Genomic DNA, 18,781 nt, shown 5'->3' with positions numbered 1-18,781 from the left:
ATTCTTTGGGAGATGCATGGTATCAGACAGCGCGCTCGGACTCTCTATGTCGGGATGGCGTGGAAAAAAATATCGGTTTACCTGGTCTGTTCAGCTGATTGTCTCGGCATGGATCACTTTTCAGTACTCCAGAATCCAGACCATGGCAAAAGCAAAAAAAACCCCGAGATCAGTCAAAACCGGCAAATCTTCTCATTCATCATCATCACCATAATCATCATTATGTTGGCTTAATGGTTAAGGTGGCTGGGTTAAGATCTTAGGTACTTAATTTCAAACCCCATACCATTGAATTAATACCAGGTGGGTTGACTCAGCCTGTCATGCTTCTGAGGTCTGAGTTCACCACTGAACTGAGTGCCATGATTGGAAAAAGACTCATGAAAACTGCATTACAAGAGATGGATGCTTTGTGTAGGACCACTTGGACAAGTATAAACAGTAGTCCCAAATGTTAGGGGGGTAGTTAACCTGGTCAGTGTTCAAATTGTAAATTTAGTTGGCTTTGTGCTGGTGAGGATGGCAGCATTGTTGCAGGGAAGATTGTGGCATCGTGATTGCCATGGATTCACTTCCTGTATTGTTTGGCCTTTTTTGATGTCTGAGATGAACGCGATGACCTTTGATTGAACCAGATGTTATTGTAGGTAATGAATTATCAAATGATGTTTTAGAATGATTAATTTTGTTATTGTTCAATTTAGACTTTCACTGTGTTCCATGAAACTCTATTAATTTAATTATTGATCTATTAACGAGTGATGCACTGTGGGTCCATGCGGTCAGCTTGACTGCATTGGGGGCACCATCTTTGAAGTTTGTGAATGCCTGGTTTGAGCTCTTGTCTGTTTCAGATATCGATGAAGACAAACTCCATAAAGCAACTCTGATGGCCATGTACATTGAAAATCCTTGCAAACCGCCGTCCTGGTGGCGGCTGGAACGTTTAATATATTCGATGAGTTGATTTTGAGTTTTGTTGTGTCGATTCGATTTCATTGTATCGTTATAACATTCCATATTCAGTTTGTCATGATTAAATAACAATTTTGTAAAACCCTTATCTTGTGTAATGATGGGGTTGTCACTCATGTAACTCTCTTATTGTGTTTGTAGCCAATCGTTCCACTGGTTTCTCTTCTCTCAGTTCTACTAAAATCAACCCGCTGTGTATTATTGAGAATGTGTCCCCGAATATCCGTACAGTAAACACATTTCACAGTCATGGAACATTGTTTGAGGTGAAGCGCATCACATTCTTGAAAAAGATGGACTTCGTTCTTTGGGAGATTATTAACTATAGTAGAGCAATCTACATTTGGGCATCTTCAAACCATCACTTAGCAGCTCCAGATATATGACAGCAAGTGGAAAATAACAGCAAACATTTCGTCTGACTGGACCACCCCAAAGACCGACAAGCGGCTTTCGCTTCCAGGCCATTGGCTGAGGATGAAGACGTGGCTTGAGAAAGCAAATAAAAGGAGATGCATTTTACAAAAGGTATTTACTCGATTTGCATTCTCGCCATAAAGTCAAGGTCGAGTGTCGGAAAAGCGAAGTATTAAATCGACGGAGGAGAGGACCTCTATGATGGAGATATTGAAGGACAAGGAGACAAGTGCGGAAGAAAAACCCAATGCTAGATATGAGAGACCTCAGTGGGGAAGCAAGGTGCAGTACTTCCTCACCATGGTTGGTTACGTCGTGGGAATTGGAAACTTCTGGAGGTTTCCATACCTGTGCCAGACATATGGAGGCGGTAGGACAATTTTACCTATTTGCATTGACTGTATGTACAGTACCTGTCCATGTGCATGGTTTATCTGTGTGATGAGTATTTTTACATAACAACAGGAAAATCTATCAATGGGAACAAGAGAGAAGGTGAAGAAAACAGAGAAAAAAAATTAGATTAAAAAAAAAAAATTAGATTAAAAAAAATTGTCGGAAAGGTATGTTGAGGTGTAAATCTCCTGCTGTTGGAGGTAATATTTGTGTCTGCACCTGTTTTACATTATAAACTGTAAGTGTGCTTTGGAAAAAGTCGGACGAGCAAGTTGATTAAACAATAAACATCTTGTCAAAGGTTCTTAAATTTCTTCTGCCATTCTTTTGGGAGAACACTGAAGATAGTATGAGCAGTGGTGGAAAGGTAATTATCATCTTTAGGAGGAACTTTTAGCTTAAGCAGTCTTTATTTCAGGTGTAATCAACACTCTTTCATATCACCTGAAGAAAGAAAGCCATGATGAGGAAGAAGGAATAAAGCAGAGAGGACGTCGGAAAAAAAGACGTGGATCGAAACATTCAAGAACTAGAAGGGCACTCAGTGGAGCGCATACCTCCACCACGCATTGCCTGATCCACGAGAACATATCGGGCCCAATACATGTTTGAAACATCATTCTATATATCGTTTTTGGCACTATCTCTCAATGGTGAAGAATCACTTTGAATATTAAATAATTCTCGTATTCGGATCTTCACCAAAATCGAATCAGTTCATCGTAGCCACGCACCCAACAAGTTTCATTCGAATCCGTCCACAATGTTGTGAGATATCGTGCGATATATCGGTTGAGCCCTCTCGCTCAGTGGTGAAGAATCACGTAAAAAATTATCAGATTCGGATCTTCACTAAAATTGAATCAATTCTTTGTCACACACCTAACGTGTCCACCAAGTTTCGTCCGAATCCGTCCACAATTTTTTGAGATATTATGCAAAATATTGTTTTTGGCCATATCTCTCAATGGTGAAGAATCACTTTAAAAATTCTAGTAGTCGGATCCGGATCCAGATCTTCACCAAATTCTAATCAGTTTGGCCGTGTCACACACCCAACCTGTCCACAACTTTTTGAGATATCCTGTGCACAAACAGACAAATGAAGTTGCTCGTTGAGCAAGGAATTGCCGGAATAACTATCATATCTCCATGATCTCTGAAAAACAAAAACCTGGAAATCAATTTGGTTCTTATAAGTCGATAGTGCTATTGTTTAATGAGTTATAGCACTTAGTTTGGTCATGATCCGAACTTGGAAGTCAATCGGACTTGAAATGGCGTTTTTATCGCAATTTGAATGTTTTCACCCGACCCCCCTGACATTCAACCCCTGACTGCTCAGAAGGGTGTTGGTGTGACACCCCATTGAGACATGTGGTTGGATGGAGAATTGGAAGATGCACATCTTGGATTTGGTTTGAAGTCGATACGACCATTTTAGCGGACGTTATTGCGAAAATAAGAATTTCGGTTTTTCGGTGACATTGACCTTTGACCGAGATTCACCAAAAACGACAAGTGTTTAAGTTGGACCATGGCTGACATCTGTACCGAGTTTGGTCATGATCCCTGAAATGGTGTGGCTGCTACAGGGTAAACAAACACACAAACAAACAGACAGACACACACAGAATGACACACACAACCGACCAACATAATTGCCGAAATCCAAAGGATTCCGGCAATTAAGCCGCTGTCACACCTTGACGTTTTAGCCAGCGTATGCCGACGTATGAAAAATTTGCCGAATACGCTGGCACACGTCGAATACGTTATGGGTAAGTTTTGTATACGTTAAGAGCACGCTGAAGCACGTTGGCATACGTTGTAGTACGCCGAGCACATCGACAAATTTTAAGGATGCTCAAAATTTTTAGACGTATGCCAGCGTATCCAGCAATTAATTCTAGTTCAATGCTTAAAACATTTTTCAGGCCCAGTGGATAATTCGCTGTTCTGGCTGTTCGATACGATACGATGCGCCGACGTACCGAATCTGCTGCCGAGAAACCGTGACTCGAGAAGGTTCTTGATCACGTGGTTCGCTTTTCCCTTGCCATGGTGATTGGAGGTGAGTTCGTGATCACGTGTGTCCCATCTGAAGCACTCGTACCTCGCTATTTTTTTTATTTTCATAGATGTAACACTGAAAAACAAGGGATTTTCCGAGGCATGATATTTCTGCACGTTATTTGATGTCCAGATGTGCGAGATTGAGGCAAATACAATAGGCCCCGCCCCCATCAGCTGATTGACAGTCGTACAGTCCCGCCCACCCCTCGGATCCTGCCGATTCTTTTACAAAGGAATTTAGTTTTGTGGACGTTTCGTGGAATCCTTCAGATCGATGAAACTTACAATAGTAAAGGATGATTCATGAGGTAAAACTCCGTTGAACGGTACCAGAATCGTTCCTATTGAAAGAGACATTTCGGAAAGATGTCATCTGGAAAAAATTATTATTATTATCATTATTATTAGTAGTACATGCCCGTAAAAAAAAACAATTTAATAAATAAATATTCAAACTGCGAGCAAGAAACAACAACCACACAGGCCGTTTCTTCGCTCACGCGTGCCCGTACGTGCGTTCGCATATCGCAGTTACGCTTATTCGCAATTTAGTTTTAATGGCCAATTATTCAATTAACGCCAACGTATTTTGCCTTTTCGCAATGTCGTCGCAAGGAAAAACAAAAAGAGAAGAGAAGAGAGAGAAAAAATTTTTACTTCCTGCTTCGGAGCATACCAGCTCACTGATGTTACCGAAATTTATGCACCGTCTAATATGAAAACGATCATAACTTGGGGCATTGTGTTTATCTATAAATGCGCATAAGAAATCGAGAAATTATTAGAATACACGATCAAATATCAAACCTTGAAAAAGCAAATCCTCAGGTACCCAGCAATATATCTGGCAAGTTTCAATTAGATCGGACAAGTGGTTGTCGAGAAACAGCAGTCACAGACACAGACACAGACACAGACACAGACACAGACACAGACACAGACACAGACACAGACACAGACACAGACACAGACACAGACACAGACACACACACAGACACAGACACAGACACAGACACAGACACAGACACACACACACACAGATTGCTGGAATTATAGATAGATTATCATTATTATTAAGAACGAGAATGAATTCCCAGGTTTGACCGATTTCGTTTTTTGTTTTTTTCCATGGTCTGGAGAACTGAAAAATGACAATTAGCTGAACAAACCAAGTAGGTTGTCATGTGTAGCCAAAGCATGTTTAAGGTAGGGGAGGCGAGGCGAGGCGATGATGTTCAGTAGGTTCGACGTATTAAATGAATGCATTTTCAACTTACGATGACTTTATCGGGACTTAACTCTATCTTAAATCAGGGACCGGCTGTACACACACACACACACACACACACACACACACACACACACACACACACACACACACACACACACACACACACACACACACACACACACACACACACACACACACACACACACACACATATATATATATATATATATATGTATATATATATATATATATATATATATATATATTGTTGCGGTCTTCGCGCCCGCCGGCGTGCGAACGGCCACGTAACTCGAATCGCGGCACGTCGCCCACCGGACGGACAATCCAGTCGTGACCCTCTCGGACTAACGCCGGGAACCAGTCACGGGTGGACCTTTCGGTCTCACCGCGATCGAGCCAATCAGCCCCCGCGTGGGATAGGGTTGCTCGCCAAATTCGAACTACCTAAGTACCCACGCGGAGGGTAGACCGGGCGATCGCACCTCGCCGCAGGTCGACTTCGGACACGGGCCACTTAAGCGACCCGTTCCGTACTATCAGAATAACCGAGCGGTGTTATCGTCGACCTCGACGGTTCGATTAATTATCGGGCGTACTCAGCCCACTACCAACCCTTTACGTGAAGCAAGATGGGGATTCAATGGGGGAAAAGACGAAGCGAAGCGGGAGAACAGTTCAACAATAAAGCACATTTATTCGCGACGAACGGAAAGCACACAAATACAATTCCACCAAATGCACACAAAAAAAGAAAACACAATTCCATTTACACAAAAAGCAAACATAAAAGTGAAAACACAGTGCAGAGCTAATTCCGACTACCGAGCACACGGCAACACTTACACAATTCTACTTCACAGACGGCGCCGACAACACATACCCAAAACCAAGGAAAAGAAATACCCTCAAGAATGAGGTAGGCCTGGGGCCGAGACCTGGTCGGGCCTACCCGTCTGGTGATGAGACGCGGAGCGGCGATGGCCCCGCAACCCGCGGGCCTCGTGGACAGTGCCTGGCAGGGGGTGGGAACGGGGCCCCCTTGGTCGCACTCTCTCCGCGCGGGTTGGCAAGAGGAGGGGGTTGCTGATGCTCGGGGTATAGAGGATCTTTATTATGTGCGCGACGAGCGTCTCCACCTCGGCCAGGTCGCGCTGCCGGCCTCCCAGGGGTGCAGCTCCCTGCACGACGCGAGCACCCCCTCGTTCGCCCTCGCCGCCTCTCCACAGCTCGTCCCCTCCGTTCCGACTTCAACGCACACGACGAGCAGCTCCACCGCCCGCGAAGTCTTGACTCTCTGTTCCGACTCCTTCGCCTCGTTCCGACTCCTTCGCCTCCGTTCTGCTGACTCTTTCTCGTTCCCATTCTGCTGACTCTCTTCTGACTCCTTTGCGACTCCCTTCTTCCTCGTTCCGACTTTTACGACCCCTTCTCTCGTTCTCTCTTGCGACTCTCCGACCCCTCGTTCTCGTTCTGCTGACTCTTTCGCTCCGACTTTTACGACTCCTTTGACTGACGAACACCGTCCTTTTATCCCCCCGTAACTTCGCCTTTGACCCCCTCCCTTTGACCTTTCAACTCGCTCCCCATTGGCCCGAGAAAAAGTGGGCGTGAAGGCTTTTTGATCCACAAATTTGCATATATCGATCGCCCTGGGGGCGGGCCAGTCGCCCCTCGCTCACCGATTGGACGGCAAAAAGTGGGCGTGTGTCGTTTTGGATCCGTTTTTGAAGCAGAAAATCCGTGATTTTGTACACGCTGTTCAACGTGCGCCCTACACGAGTCCAGCATCGGTGCCCATGAGTGGCGCGAGATGACGGTGATGCGATGGTGGCGAGTTGCGACGGTAAAGGTCATGGCGGTTGTGGTGAAGCGGCGTTGTGGTTGGTGGTTGTGATGGTGGCGATTGGTCCAAAATAAAGATAGTAAAAGAAAAACGGCTATCCTGAAGAGTCGCAGCACGTATAAATGACATGTATTCCCACTAGACAACGGGTTTGGGCCTAACTACACATGCACTTACCGAGATACCTCACCTAAGGGACCTGAATGGTGGTTTGCGAATCTGGTAACCACAACAATATATATATATATATATATATATATATATATATATATATATATATATATATATATATATATATATATATATATATATATATATATATTGTGAATCTGGATGCCATGAACACTCAACATTCAGGTCCCTATAGAACAGGTATATCGGTGAGTATGTGCGTTTCTTGTTGGGGTGCCATCCCCAGTCTAATAGGAATTAAATGTTCGTGCGCTGCAGAGTTATTTTGATGGTTAGGGTTTTCTTTTACATTTTTATACCCCGTATCACAACAACAACACCTTCGCTGCATCCTGACGCCATTCTTCGAGCGCTCGCCAGCAAGCACGTGCGTGGGCGGAGCCTACCATAGGCATGGCATCCCTCTAAGCCAATCGGCAAGGAGCGGGCGTCTCACCCACCCCGTTTCCGACTCAGCACCATCGCCATTAGGCACGTGGCCAGAGATGAGGAGGTGGGCGGAGCCACAAACGCCTCCGCTCGGGACTCCGCCCAGAGGGGTGGGAGTTGCCCCGCTTACCGTGGGCCTGTCCAATGGAGGACGGCCAGGGAATCGCGCGACGGGTCCAACCAATCGGGAGGCGAGTGGTCGGGAGAAGAAGCCCTGAGATGAATGCGAGGGAAAAAAAACTTCGGAGTGTAGGCTTTATTTCACTTGATTGAAGCCGCTTCTACAGACACATCAGGGAATACATGTGCAGCAAGGAATACATGTGTAGCAAGGAGTACATGTGCACCAAGGTATACATGTGCAGTCGATCACCGCAAAATAAATCAGCAATTAGCACGGAGTCCGGTATACTCTCAATTCTTACCATTCAACGAGCACCAAGTGAACCACCGCCGTAAATGACAATGCCCCAGGGACAATCCCACCGACCGCGCGGAATCTCGGTTTTATCTGTCCCGTGTGCGAGCCGCGCGACATGTGATCACGCGTCACATCCTTCAATTCATCACAAGCCCCTCCCTCCTAAAAAAGAAGTGTGGTGGTTGTCGGGACGAGAAAAAGGAGGAGAATTGCGCCATGTCTGCTCTCATCTCGCTGGCGCTGATCTCATCTCATCTCGCTGGCGCTTCTTCTGGTCTCGTCCTATCGCCGGCATCTACTCTCGTCTCGTCACCGACACTGGGCTGGTCTGGTCTCTTCTCGAGGCTGGTCTGGTCTCATCAAGAGTGCTGGTCTGGTCTCATCTCGACGCGGCTGGTCTCATCCTGGTTCGCTCATCTTGGCCAAACTGCATGAGGCGGGAAGGTCCATTTCCTTTGGGTTATTTGTGTGTGCGTTTGTGAGTCCTGTGGGCCCGTCTTTAAGTAGCAACTGGTTAAGTGCTTTGCTGTACATTATTCGCATTCCTTATCGTCGGTTTAACTCTGCCTTCATGTGTCCCTTCTCCCTATTGTAAATAAATACCCTATTGTTGAATATTTCAGCTCGTCCTCGTCCTTTCCTTCATTGGTTCAGCACAGTGTGTGTTGGTGGATTAAACAGGCTGTTACTGCTGTAGTTGTGCATTCGGACCGACGGGACCTCGGTAACCATCCGCTCGGGTTACGCATGTGTCGAGCACGGTTGCGGCTCGTCCCGTTCGAGTTCCGTCGAGGGTGTGGATTCCTCGGTTGCTCGCCACGTGGGTCTCTAGGTATTTTGAAGTTTGGCAAATAACCCTGTCCCACGTGGCTGAATTATTGGCGATTCACGGTCGTGTAAGGGACCCGTACCTTCGGAGTTATCCAAGGGTAACGATCTGAATTCCAGATGTTCGGTGGAGTCGACTCTGCTGCTCCAACTAGTGGTCGTGCTCGTCGCCGATACCCGGCCCACAACAATATATCTATACATACATATTGTTGCGGTCACGGATACCGAGACACCAGCTTGTCACTCAGGGGGATTAATCCCCGGTTGACCTCGGTAGAGCCGGACCTGGGGCCACCGCTCCCAATTAACGTTATGGGTACCGTACCATTGGTACGGTGGGTTGTTTTAAAACCACGAACGCCACCCAGTCAACCACGAGTTCCAGTGTCTGCTGTCTAATTATTCCGTTTAACTAGAGGTCACGTGGTTACCTGAGCGGGGAGCGTGCCCTCGGCAAAGCACCAATGTTATCTGATTAGATTTTAATTAGGGTGGCCGAGCGTTTTAACCGCTGGTGCATGCCGACGATTTTTTGGTTAAATCTGTGGTAATTACCTCCAGTCTATCTCGGTTCGAACAATGCTAGACGGAGGACCTGGGTCCAGAGGAAGAAAAAAAGAGCCGGAGGACCTGGGTTCGATTCCTGGTCTGGGCGCATAATTTTTCCACATATAGATATTACAATTGTATTTATATAATGCCTGGTGTTAGCTTAATGGTTAGGGTGGTGGGCTTGGGATCCTATGATCCTGAGTTCAAATCCCACTTGGCTGTTGAATTAATACCAGGTGGGGTTGACTCTGCGTGTCATCCTTCTGAGGTTGGTTGCTTGGCAAAATTGCTCTAATTCATTGGCAAAATGGCAAAATGAGTGCCAGCATGCTGGTATAGTGTTGGAGTGGAAACCTGTCCAGGATTGTGCCCAATAGCCAAGGAGACTGCTTGTGCAGCACCAATGCTCTGCACAGATTATGGTCCCAATGGATGGATGTAATTGTATTCATTTGGTGCCTTTTGCTGACGGATACAAGGTGCTATATACATATTTTGATTCTGATTGTCCTCTTTCTGACATCTGATTTTCTCCACTGATTTACGAGTCACTTGATTTACACATCTAGTCATATATTCGTGCCTTCTTCAAGGGTTATGTCAGACAAGGTGTAGTCCTTGAGATCTTTTTCAAAAACGTATTGTTCCAAGCTGAAACATCTAATCCACAACTGTAATCCATTTCCTTTTCATCCCGTCACCCCCTGTCTCTAGGAGCATTCCTCATTCCATACTTTATTGCGCTCTTCATTGAGGGACTTCCGGTGTTCTTCCTTGAGCTGGCCATCGCTCAGAGGTTGCGGAAAGGTAGCCTTGGAGTATGGTCGACCATCCACCCGTGTCTGACCGGCATTGGTAAAGGAGGGGGACCTGGGGGGGGGCAAAAAAACTGGGATATTATTTTCAAAGAAACTTGTACAAGCATACTTAAAGGCCTAAGTTCCTTCGTTCTGAGGTTAGCAAAGATATCCTTTGGCACAGCACATGGTAAACACCATTCATCTTCCCTGAAGCTCGACATTAGACTTTCCAACCTCACAACATTAACATTAACTACCATTACTTAAATGGACACATTCTTATCAGGATGAAAAAGTTAATGTTCCTCAGATATAAGGATTAATTATCTTGTTTGAGATTTTCCTTGTTTCTCAAGGTAATATCAGGACAATTGTTAACAAGCAGGTACAGGATAACTTGGGCATGCCATGGGCAGGAGAGTAACTGTGAAAGGGAATTTGTCAGAATTTTAAGAGGGACAGGATAGTATAGCACGTGCTGTGTGTTTAGGGTACTCTTCCTTGGTGCTTTCATTCTTCCTGTGCCTCTACTTCAGCGTCATCATCACGTGGATCGTGTGGTACCTCCTACACTCGTTTGAGTATCCACTGCCTTGGGGATTCTGCCCAATCAACGAAAATCACACAGGTCCTCATGTCTCCCTCTCTCTCTCCCTACCTTTGGTCAATACACATAACCAATGCACACTGTCCACTTCCAAAAAAAGTAATTTCTACCACTGTGAACTTTAAATCATATGGTTTTCTTTGAAATAAACCTTCATTTCCAGTGCATTCAAGAATACTTTGTGAAGAAAAGGGGTAAAGGGCGTATATCTCAAATTGAGGAAAGTTTTGTCTAATCATTGCGAGTTTCAAAATATAACTATATCAGCACTCGGTAGAGAGCAGACCTCCGCCAGACTCAACAGTTTACGTTTTGTATCCCACTGATAGACCGGATCTGCATCCGAACCTGAACCAAAATCGAATCGGCTTGTTCTTGTCGCCTGACCAACTCGTCCACCAGGTTTTGTAATAACCCATCCACAGCTCTTTGAGATATCGTGCTATACATAGAGGATATCGTTTTTGGCCCCATCGCTCAATTGTGAAAAATCACTGAAAAAAATTACAGGATCTGGATGGATCCTCAGCAAAATCGAATTAATTCATCCTTGTCGCACACCCAACCTGTCCACCACGTTTCGTCTGAATTCGTCCGTCACTATTTGAGATATCCTGCTCACAGGTAGACTAACAGACAAACATACAAAGAAACTAGAACGGCAATCGGTAGAGCACATACCCCTGCCGGGTTGAACAGTTTACCTTTTGTCTCCCACTGATGGGCTGGATCTGAACCAAAATCGAATCCGCTTGTTCTTGTCACCTAACCAACTCATCCACCGAGTGTTGTCATAATCCATCCACAACATTTTGAAATATCATTATATATTTTGTTTCCTGCCCCAATCTGATCTCAGCGGGAAATAATCGCTTGAAATTTATTTTTTAATCTCGTATCCGCATCTTCACCAAAGTCGAATAAATTAGTCCATATCACACATCCAACCTGTACACCAAATTCGTTTATAACTTTTGAGTTATCCTGCTCACACACAAACAAACAAACAAACAACAAACAAACAAACAGACAGACAGATAGACGGGGTGAAAATATGAGCTCGGTCAATCTTTAGTGGTGGAGGGAGCTAAATATGTTCAACTCATTTTGAAAATGCAAACAGAAGGTCTTAAAAGCATTTGTAGATAACAGAGACCTCGCTTAATGGGAATTTTCAAGTTGAGAAGTTTGATAAATACCAAAATGAATTCCTTGTTTCTCCTATGTGTCCCACATTCAAACAGAGTACCTATCAGAATGCCGGATAAGCTCATCAGTGAACTATTTCTGGTACAGGAAAACTCTGGACATCAGTGCAAACATCAACGAAGGTGGAACTGTCAGATGGTGGCTAGTCATCTGCCACATATTTGTCTGGTCAATCACATACTGCTGCACCAGTCGTGGCATTGAGAGCACTGGAAAGGTGTGTTGGAAGGTCTACCAATGTTTGCGGTTATAAATGAGTGACCAGGAACTTTTATCCCTCAAATTATCCGGCTATTTCAAACAATTAAAACGCCATTAATTGCAATACCTGGTGGGCTAAGAGTGCCTCATACATATTAAGAGTCCAATTGTGATGTCCTACACAGGTTGTCTACATCACAACTCCCATCCCGTACATCATACTCTTCTGCTTCCTGGTGCAGAGTTTGACATTAGAAGGATCTTCAGACGGTCTTCGTTACATGTTCACCCCCGACGTAAGTTATTAAGTACCTCGGAGAAACTCACCTTTGCATATGTAAACGAAAGGAAAGAGTACGGCTGAGTATCGGTGTAACTATTGTGCTACTCTCATCACTGTAAACCTCCAGATTCAAATCTGCATCGATCTGTGTTTTACTCGCTAATCTCCTCCAATTTATTGTGGCCTCATGACAAAGGGGGTTTGTGCATACATACGACCCAGCGAGCAACACCATCTCGGAGAAATCTGCTCCTTCCTAGCCTTTGACCATCCCTTGGTAGGATTATCAAAGGCTAGGTTTTAGTCAAACGTTAAGGGAGTATTTGTCCGAGTCAGTTGGAGATTGCGGGGCAATTGAGGCACTTTCCAGCTGTCGTGCTCTGCACTCCAGTGTGACCACTCCTCATTTTCATAAATGCCAAGGTGAGCCAATGAAAAAAGCCAAGAATTCACAAGGTTTCGGAAAAGCGATGATAATAGAAAACCTATTCGCCAAGAAATCCGATAGAAAACCAAGACGCCAAGGTGAACAAGGAATAGTCAAGATTTTGTGAAAAAAGCCAAGGAGTGGTCACACTGCTGCACTCTGCAGAGGCGGCGTTAGGGTCGTGCATCCCGTGAAATTAATTCCACGGGGCCCCGAGATGACAAGGACCCACCCCCCTCCACGCCGATCATGGTTCACAATCTTTCGAGACGGGACCCCTGAAGTTGGGGTCACACTTTGCCGACAAAACATATCACCTCGTGAGTGGAGATAAACATGGCGCAAAGGGGTCGGCGTTCCATCTCAAGGAAAAAAAGCAATGTGACTTAATGATAGATTAGAAACATGTTTTCCCTGATGTTTAACTCGACAGGACTATTACAAAATTAAGGAGGTGAGGTTAGGTTAGTGGAGCAAGCAAGTGGAATTTTAACTTCGTTTAATGCTTACAAATATGACAATAACCACAAAAAAAGAGTGGAAATCACCCGAAATTCACTTTTTTTCATCTATCTATAATTCCAGCAGTGTGTGTGTGTGTGTGTGTGTGTGTGTGTGTGTGTGTGTGTGTGTGTGTGTGTGTGTGTGTGTGTGTGTGTGTGTGTGTGTGTGTGTGTGTGTGTGTGTGTGTGTGTGTGTGTGTGTGACCGCTGTTTCTCGACAACCACTAGTCCGATCCAATTAAAACTTGCCAGCTATATTGCTGGGGCCCTGGGGATGTGCCTTTTCAAGGTTTGATATTAATCGGACAAGTCCTTCCTAAGTTATGGCCATTTATTTACCAACCAATGACATGACACGTCGCTGCGTAGGTGTGGCTCCGTAGGCCGGTGCGCGGCCGGCCGACGATGACGTCACGGGCCGTACCAGTTACATGGCAACGAATGTCATGGCAAGCAAAGACAGGGAGGTAAACTTGATTTTAATTTGGATTTTAATTAACTCTGAGTGTGGAAGTGTGGTTGTCGCGAGAACGAAGGAACGACCTGTGTGGTTGTCGTTTCTGGCTCGCGGTTTGAAAGTTTATTTATTTACTTTTTTGCACGTACGGGCACATGAGAGCGAAGGAACGACCTGTGCAGTTGTTTCTGGCACGCGGTTTGAAAGATTTTTTTTTTGTTCGCACGTACAGCCACGCACGTACGGCCACGCACCTACGGCCACGCACCTACGGGCATGCACTAGTCACACAAATGGTTGAACCAGAAAAGGGTTCCTCGGCCGAGCACGTGTTGAGGTGTGTTCCATTACCAATCAGCTTGCAGAGTGCTCGCCAAGTGGCTTAAGCACTCAAGGAAGCACTCCAACGAAAGTTGGTAAGGAACGGCCAGCTAGGCAAGCGATAGCAAGCTGATTAATAATGGAACACACTCCATGGATCATCTTTTTTCGTGAGTTTGTGTTGACAGCTGTTGGTGAGATAAGGAGGTTAGCGTTACTCGAATCACATAAAATAATTTAAATTTTTTCTACTGGAGAGGTGAAGAGGGACCATGTCATTCTTTTTATTACTGCCAATTATTGTTAATATTTAATATTATTAGTGTTATTATTATTTTGCAATTCTGTAATATTTAATCATTATTATTATTATTATTATTAATATGCTATGTTATCATAAGCCTGGTGTTGGCATGGTGGGTAGGGTGGATGGCTTGGGATTCTAGGGTCCTGAGTTTGAGCCCTGTTGGCTGCTGAATTAACAGCAGGTGGGGTTGACTCGGCCTGTCATCCTCCTGAGGTCGGCGAAATGAGTACCAGTGTACTGGTAGTGCGGCACAGCATTAGTGGCACAACGGCGCTCCAAGAAATGGTTGGAGTGGTGACCTGTCCAAGATTGTGCCAAATCGCTCTGTTCAAGAGCATGGAAAGAAGAAGAAGAAGAAGAAGAAGAAGAAGAAGAAGAAGAAGAAGAAGAAGAAGAAGAAGAAGAAGAAGAAGAAGAAGAAGAATTATTATTATTATTCTGAGATGTCCTTGGAAAAATGGCATGATAAAGGTGGAATGATGCTCAAACTGTTGTATGTATGTATATATATATATATATATATATATATATATATATATATATATATATATATATATATATATATATATATATATATATATATATATATATATATATTGTTGTGGTTACCAAATTCGCAAACCACCATTCAGGTCCCTTAGGTGAGGTATCTCGGTAAGTGCATGTGTAGTTAGGCCCAAACCCGTTGTCTAGTGGGAATACATGTCATTTATGCGAGCTGCGACTCTTCAGGATAGCCGTTTTTCTTTTACTATCTTTATTTTGAACCAACCGCCATTGTTACCACCACCAACCACATCAACCAACAACCACAACCACCGCTTCACCACAACCGCCACGACCTTCACGTCACACCTCGCAACCGTAGCATCGCCACCGTTCTTGCCCCGCTGTGGGTACCGGTGTTGGACTCGTGCAGGGCGCACGTTGAACAGCGTGTACAAAATCACGGATTTTGTGCTTCAAAAACGGATCAAAAACGACACACGCCCACTTTTTGCCGTCCAATCGGTGAGCGAGGGGCGATTTGGCCCCGCCTCCAGGACGATCGATATATGCAAATTTGTGGATCAAAAAGCCTTCACGCCCACTTTTTCTCGGGCCAATGGGGAGCGAGGTGAAAGGTCAAAGGGAGGGGGTCAAAGGCGAAGCTACGGGGGGATAAAAGGACGGTGTTCGTCAGTCAGAGCCGTGTGGAAGTCTGGAGCCCGAAGCCTGCAGTAGCTGGAGAAGCTGAAGAGAGTCGAACGAGGAGAGCCCAAAGAAGAGTCCAGGGTGGAGAGTCCAGAGGCGGCAGCGGCGAAGGCAGACGAGGGGGTGCTCGCGTCGGTGCCAGGAGCTGCACGCCCGAGGGAGGCCGGCAGCGCGTCCTGGCCGAGGTGGAGACGCACACCATCCTCTATACCCCGAGCATCAACAACCCCCTCCTGTTTCCCCCCGCGCTGAGATAGTGCGACCAAGGGGGCCCCTTTCCACCCCCTGCCAGGCACTGTCCGCGAGGCCCGCGGAGTGAGGCGCCATCGCCGCTCCGCGTCTCATCACCAGACGGGTAGGCGCGACCCGGTCTCGGCCTCAGGCCCGCCTCATCCTTGAGGGTATTTTCTTTCCTTGGTTTTGGGTATGTGTTGTCGGCGCCGTCTGTGAAGTAGAATTGTATAAGTGTTGCCGTGTGCTCGGTAGTCGGTATTAGCTCTGCACTGTGTTTTCACTTTTATATTTGCTTTTTGTGTAAATGGAATTGTGTTTTCTTTTTTTTGTGTGCATTTGGTGGAATTGTATTTGTGTGCTTCCCGTGTGCCGCGAATAAATGTGCTTTATTGTTGAACTGTTCTCCTGCTTCGCTTCGTCTTTTCCTCCATTGAATCCTCATCTTGCTTCACGTAAAGGGTTGGTAGTGGGCTGAATACGCCCGATAATTAATCGAACCGTCGAGGTCGACGATAACACTGCTCGGTTATTCTGATAGTACGGAACGGGTCGCTTAAGTGGCCCGTGTCCGAAGTCGACCTGCGGCGAGGTGCGATCGCCCGGTCTACCCTCCGCGTGGGTACTTAGGTAGGTCGAATTTGGCGAGCAACCCTATCCCACGCGGGGGCTGATTGGCTCGATCGCGGTGAGACCGAAAGGTCCACCCGTGACTGGTTCCCGGCGTTAGTCCGAGAGGGTCACGACTGGATTGTCCGTCCGGTGGGCGACGTGCCGCGATTCGAGTTACGTGGCCGTTCGCACGCCGGCGGGCGCGAATCCGCAACAATATATATATATATATATATATATATATATATATATATATATATATATATATATATATATATATATATATATATATATATATATATACACACCTTTCCAATGTGAAAATGAAATGGAAATTCCTCCGAATTTTTTTTGCAATCGAGGCTAAAGCAACACAGACTAAAGAAGCGTGAAAATAATATGGAGTCCTCTCACTCGTGATACAATTGAAGGTTATGAAGTCACTTGTAATACCCTCTACCACCGCCACCGGGAGCGGCTCCACGCGCTACACAGTTACGAAGATAATTTGCGTCGCACCACCCTCGGAATTCCTGATGAGGAGAGCAACTTGAGTCGCTGCAACCTTTGCCATATGACCCGTAGTCCCCTTGGCAAGTTTAATTGGTTGAGATTTATTGAAGTAACGACTGGATACATCGACGACAGACAGACAGACAGACAGACAGACAGACGTCAAAATGGATATATTAGTGTGAGGACAGGTTGACAGGGGCCCCACCGGGCCATTATTGTGTTTCGCATGACACCCCCAAATGACTAACGCCACCCCTGGCACTCTGCTAGGTCCAGGAGTGTTACAGCCCAGAGAGTCCACCAACCACCGCACAAAGTTGATTGGACTTTACACTGAGCAGGCACCTCACAATGCATCTCCAACCCCCCACCCCAAATCGCCCCATTCGTACCCAGTTGCCTTTTACCCTTCCTCTTCTCTCTCGGTACAACATCGATGTGACAGCGTTATCAGAGACAAGGTTTCTCATCCCTGGGGATGCACAGGAATTGGATTACACCTTCTATTCACTATCGGATGGCCTGCTCTGCAGATAATGCAGGCATGTCTGGCATTGGGTTTGCAAGTCCAACAAGCTGATGAAAAAATCTCATGGAGTTACCAAAGCCAATCTGCGATCGCCTTAGGACCTTGCGTCTCCCAGTCAATAATACAATCTTTACCACGCTGGTAAGTGCCTCTGCTCCCACACTTCCAAGTGTTGATGATGCAAAAGATGTTGATGTTGATGTGTTGCTTGGGCAGGCCAAAAAACATGGCGGCTACAGACCCCAGCAAGGTTACCCAAGAAATGCCTGAAGACGCAGAGAGCGAGGTGGCCAAGGATGTGCCTGATAACGGATATAATTAAATAAGGCCGTTAATTATCTTCAAAAGGGGTGTTTTAGTTAGCCCAAACAACCAATTTTAACTCCTGCACTTTCTTGGAGTTCCCCGAGTATGCATGCAAACGTTCAGGCTGCTAGGTGTTATGGTTTTGGAGTTATGGAGGAGACACACTGACACACACACACACACACACACACACACACACACACACACACACACACACACACACACACACACACACACACACACACACACACACACTGACATTTTTAGAATAAGATGTATATAGATTTGGTATATACATATTGTTGTGGTTACCAGATTCGCAAACCACCATTCAGGTCCCTTAGGTGAGGTATCTCGGTAAGTGCATGTGTAGTTAGGCCCAAACCCGTTGTCTAGTGGGAATACATGTCATTTATACGTGCTGCGACTCTTCAGGATAGCCGTTTTTCTTTTACTATCTTTATTTTGGACCAATCGCCACCATCACAACCACAACATCAACCACCGACCACAACCACCGCTTCACCACAACCGCCACGACCTTTACCGTCACAACTCGCCACCATCGCATCGCCGTCGTCTCGCGCCACTCATGGGCACCGATGCTGGACTCGTGTAGGGCGCACGTTGAACAGCGTGTACAAAATCACGGATTTTCTGCTTCAAAAACGGATCCAAAACGACACACGCCCACTTTTTGCCGTCCAATCGGTGAGCGAGGGGCGAATTGGCCCCGCCCCCAGGGCGATCGATATATGCAAATTTGTGGATCAAAAAGCCTTCACGCCCACTTTTTGTCGGGCCAATGGGGAGCGAGGTGAAAGGTCAAAGGGAGGGGGTCAAAGGCGAAGTTACGGGGGGATAAAAGGACGGTGTTCGTCAGTAAAAGGAGTA

The 18,781-nt window shown here is 45.8% G+C and overlaps 1 protein-coding gene across 5 annotated transcripts in view; it reads left to right on the top strand.

Moving 5' to 3' along the window:
- The first annotated feature begins 378 nt into the window (after nucleotides 1-378).
- The window catches only part of LOC147010429 (sodium-dependent neutral amino acid transporter B(0)AT1-like), a 54,991-nt gene continuing 36,588 nt past the window's right edge, over nucleotides 379-18,781 (top strand). Inside the window, exons 1-5 of one of the 5 annotated variants that reach the window (XR_015052434.1) lie at nucleotides 379-1,762; nucleotides 10,099-10,239; nucleotides 10,675-10,812; nucleotides 12,036-12,217; nucleotides 12,387-12,497. Coding sequence is in view for 4 of the 5 variants with exons in the window: in XM_085859743.1 (XP_085715869.1) it covers nucleotides 1,591-1,762; nucleotides 10,099-10,239; nucleotides 10,675-10,812; nucleotides 12,036-12,217; nucleotides 12,387-12,497 (744 nt within the window). In the remaining variant the exon portion in view is untranslated. Of the gene's footprint in view, nucleotides 1,763-10,098; nucleotides 10,240-10,674; nucleotides 10,813-12,035; nucleotides 12,218-12,386; nucleotides 12,498-18,781 lie in introns of those variants that run through there. The other 4 variants (XM_085859743.1, XM_085859742.1, XM_085859744.1 and 1 more) reach the window with 4 other exon arrangements.

Source organism: Eptatretus burgeri, chromosome 16 (assembly GCF_056783735.1).
Source record: "Eptatretus burgeri isolate ZD-2024b chromosome 16, Ebu_testis_v1, whole genome shotgun sequence".
Taxonomy (NCBI): domain Eukaryota; kingdom Metazoa; phylum Chordata; class Myxini; order Myxiniformes; family Myxinidae; genus Eptatretus; species Eptatretus burgeri.
Note: the sequence above shows the minus strand (reverse complement) of the source record. Positions and strands in the feature narration are given on the sequence as shown.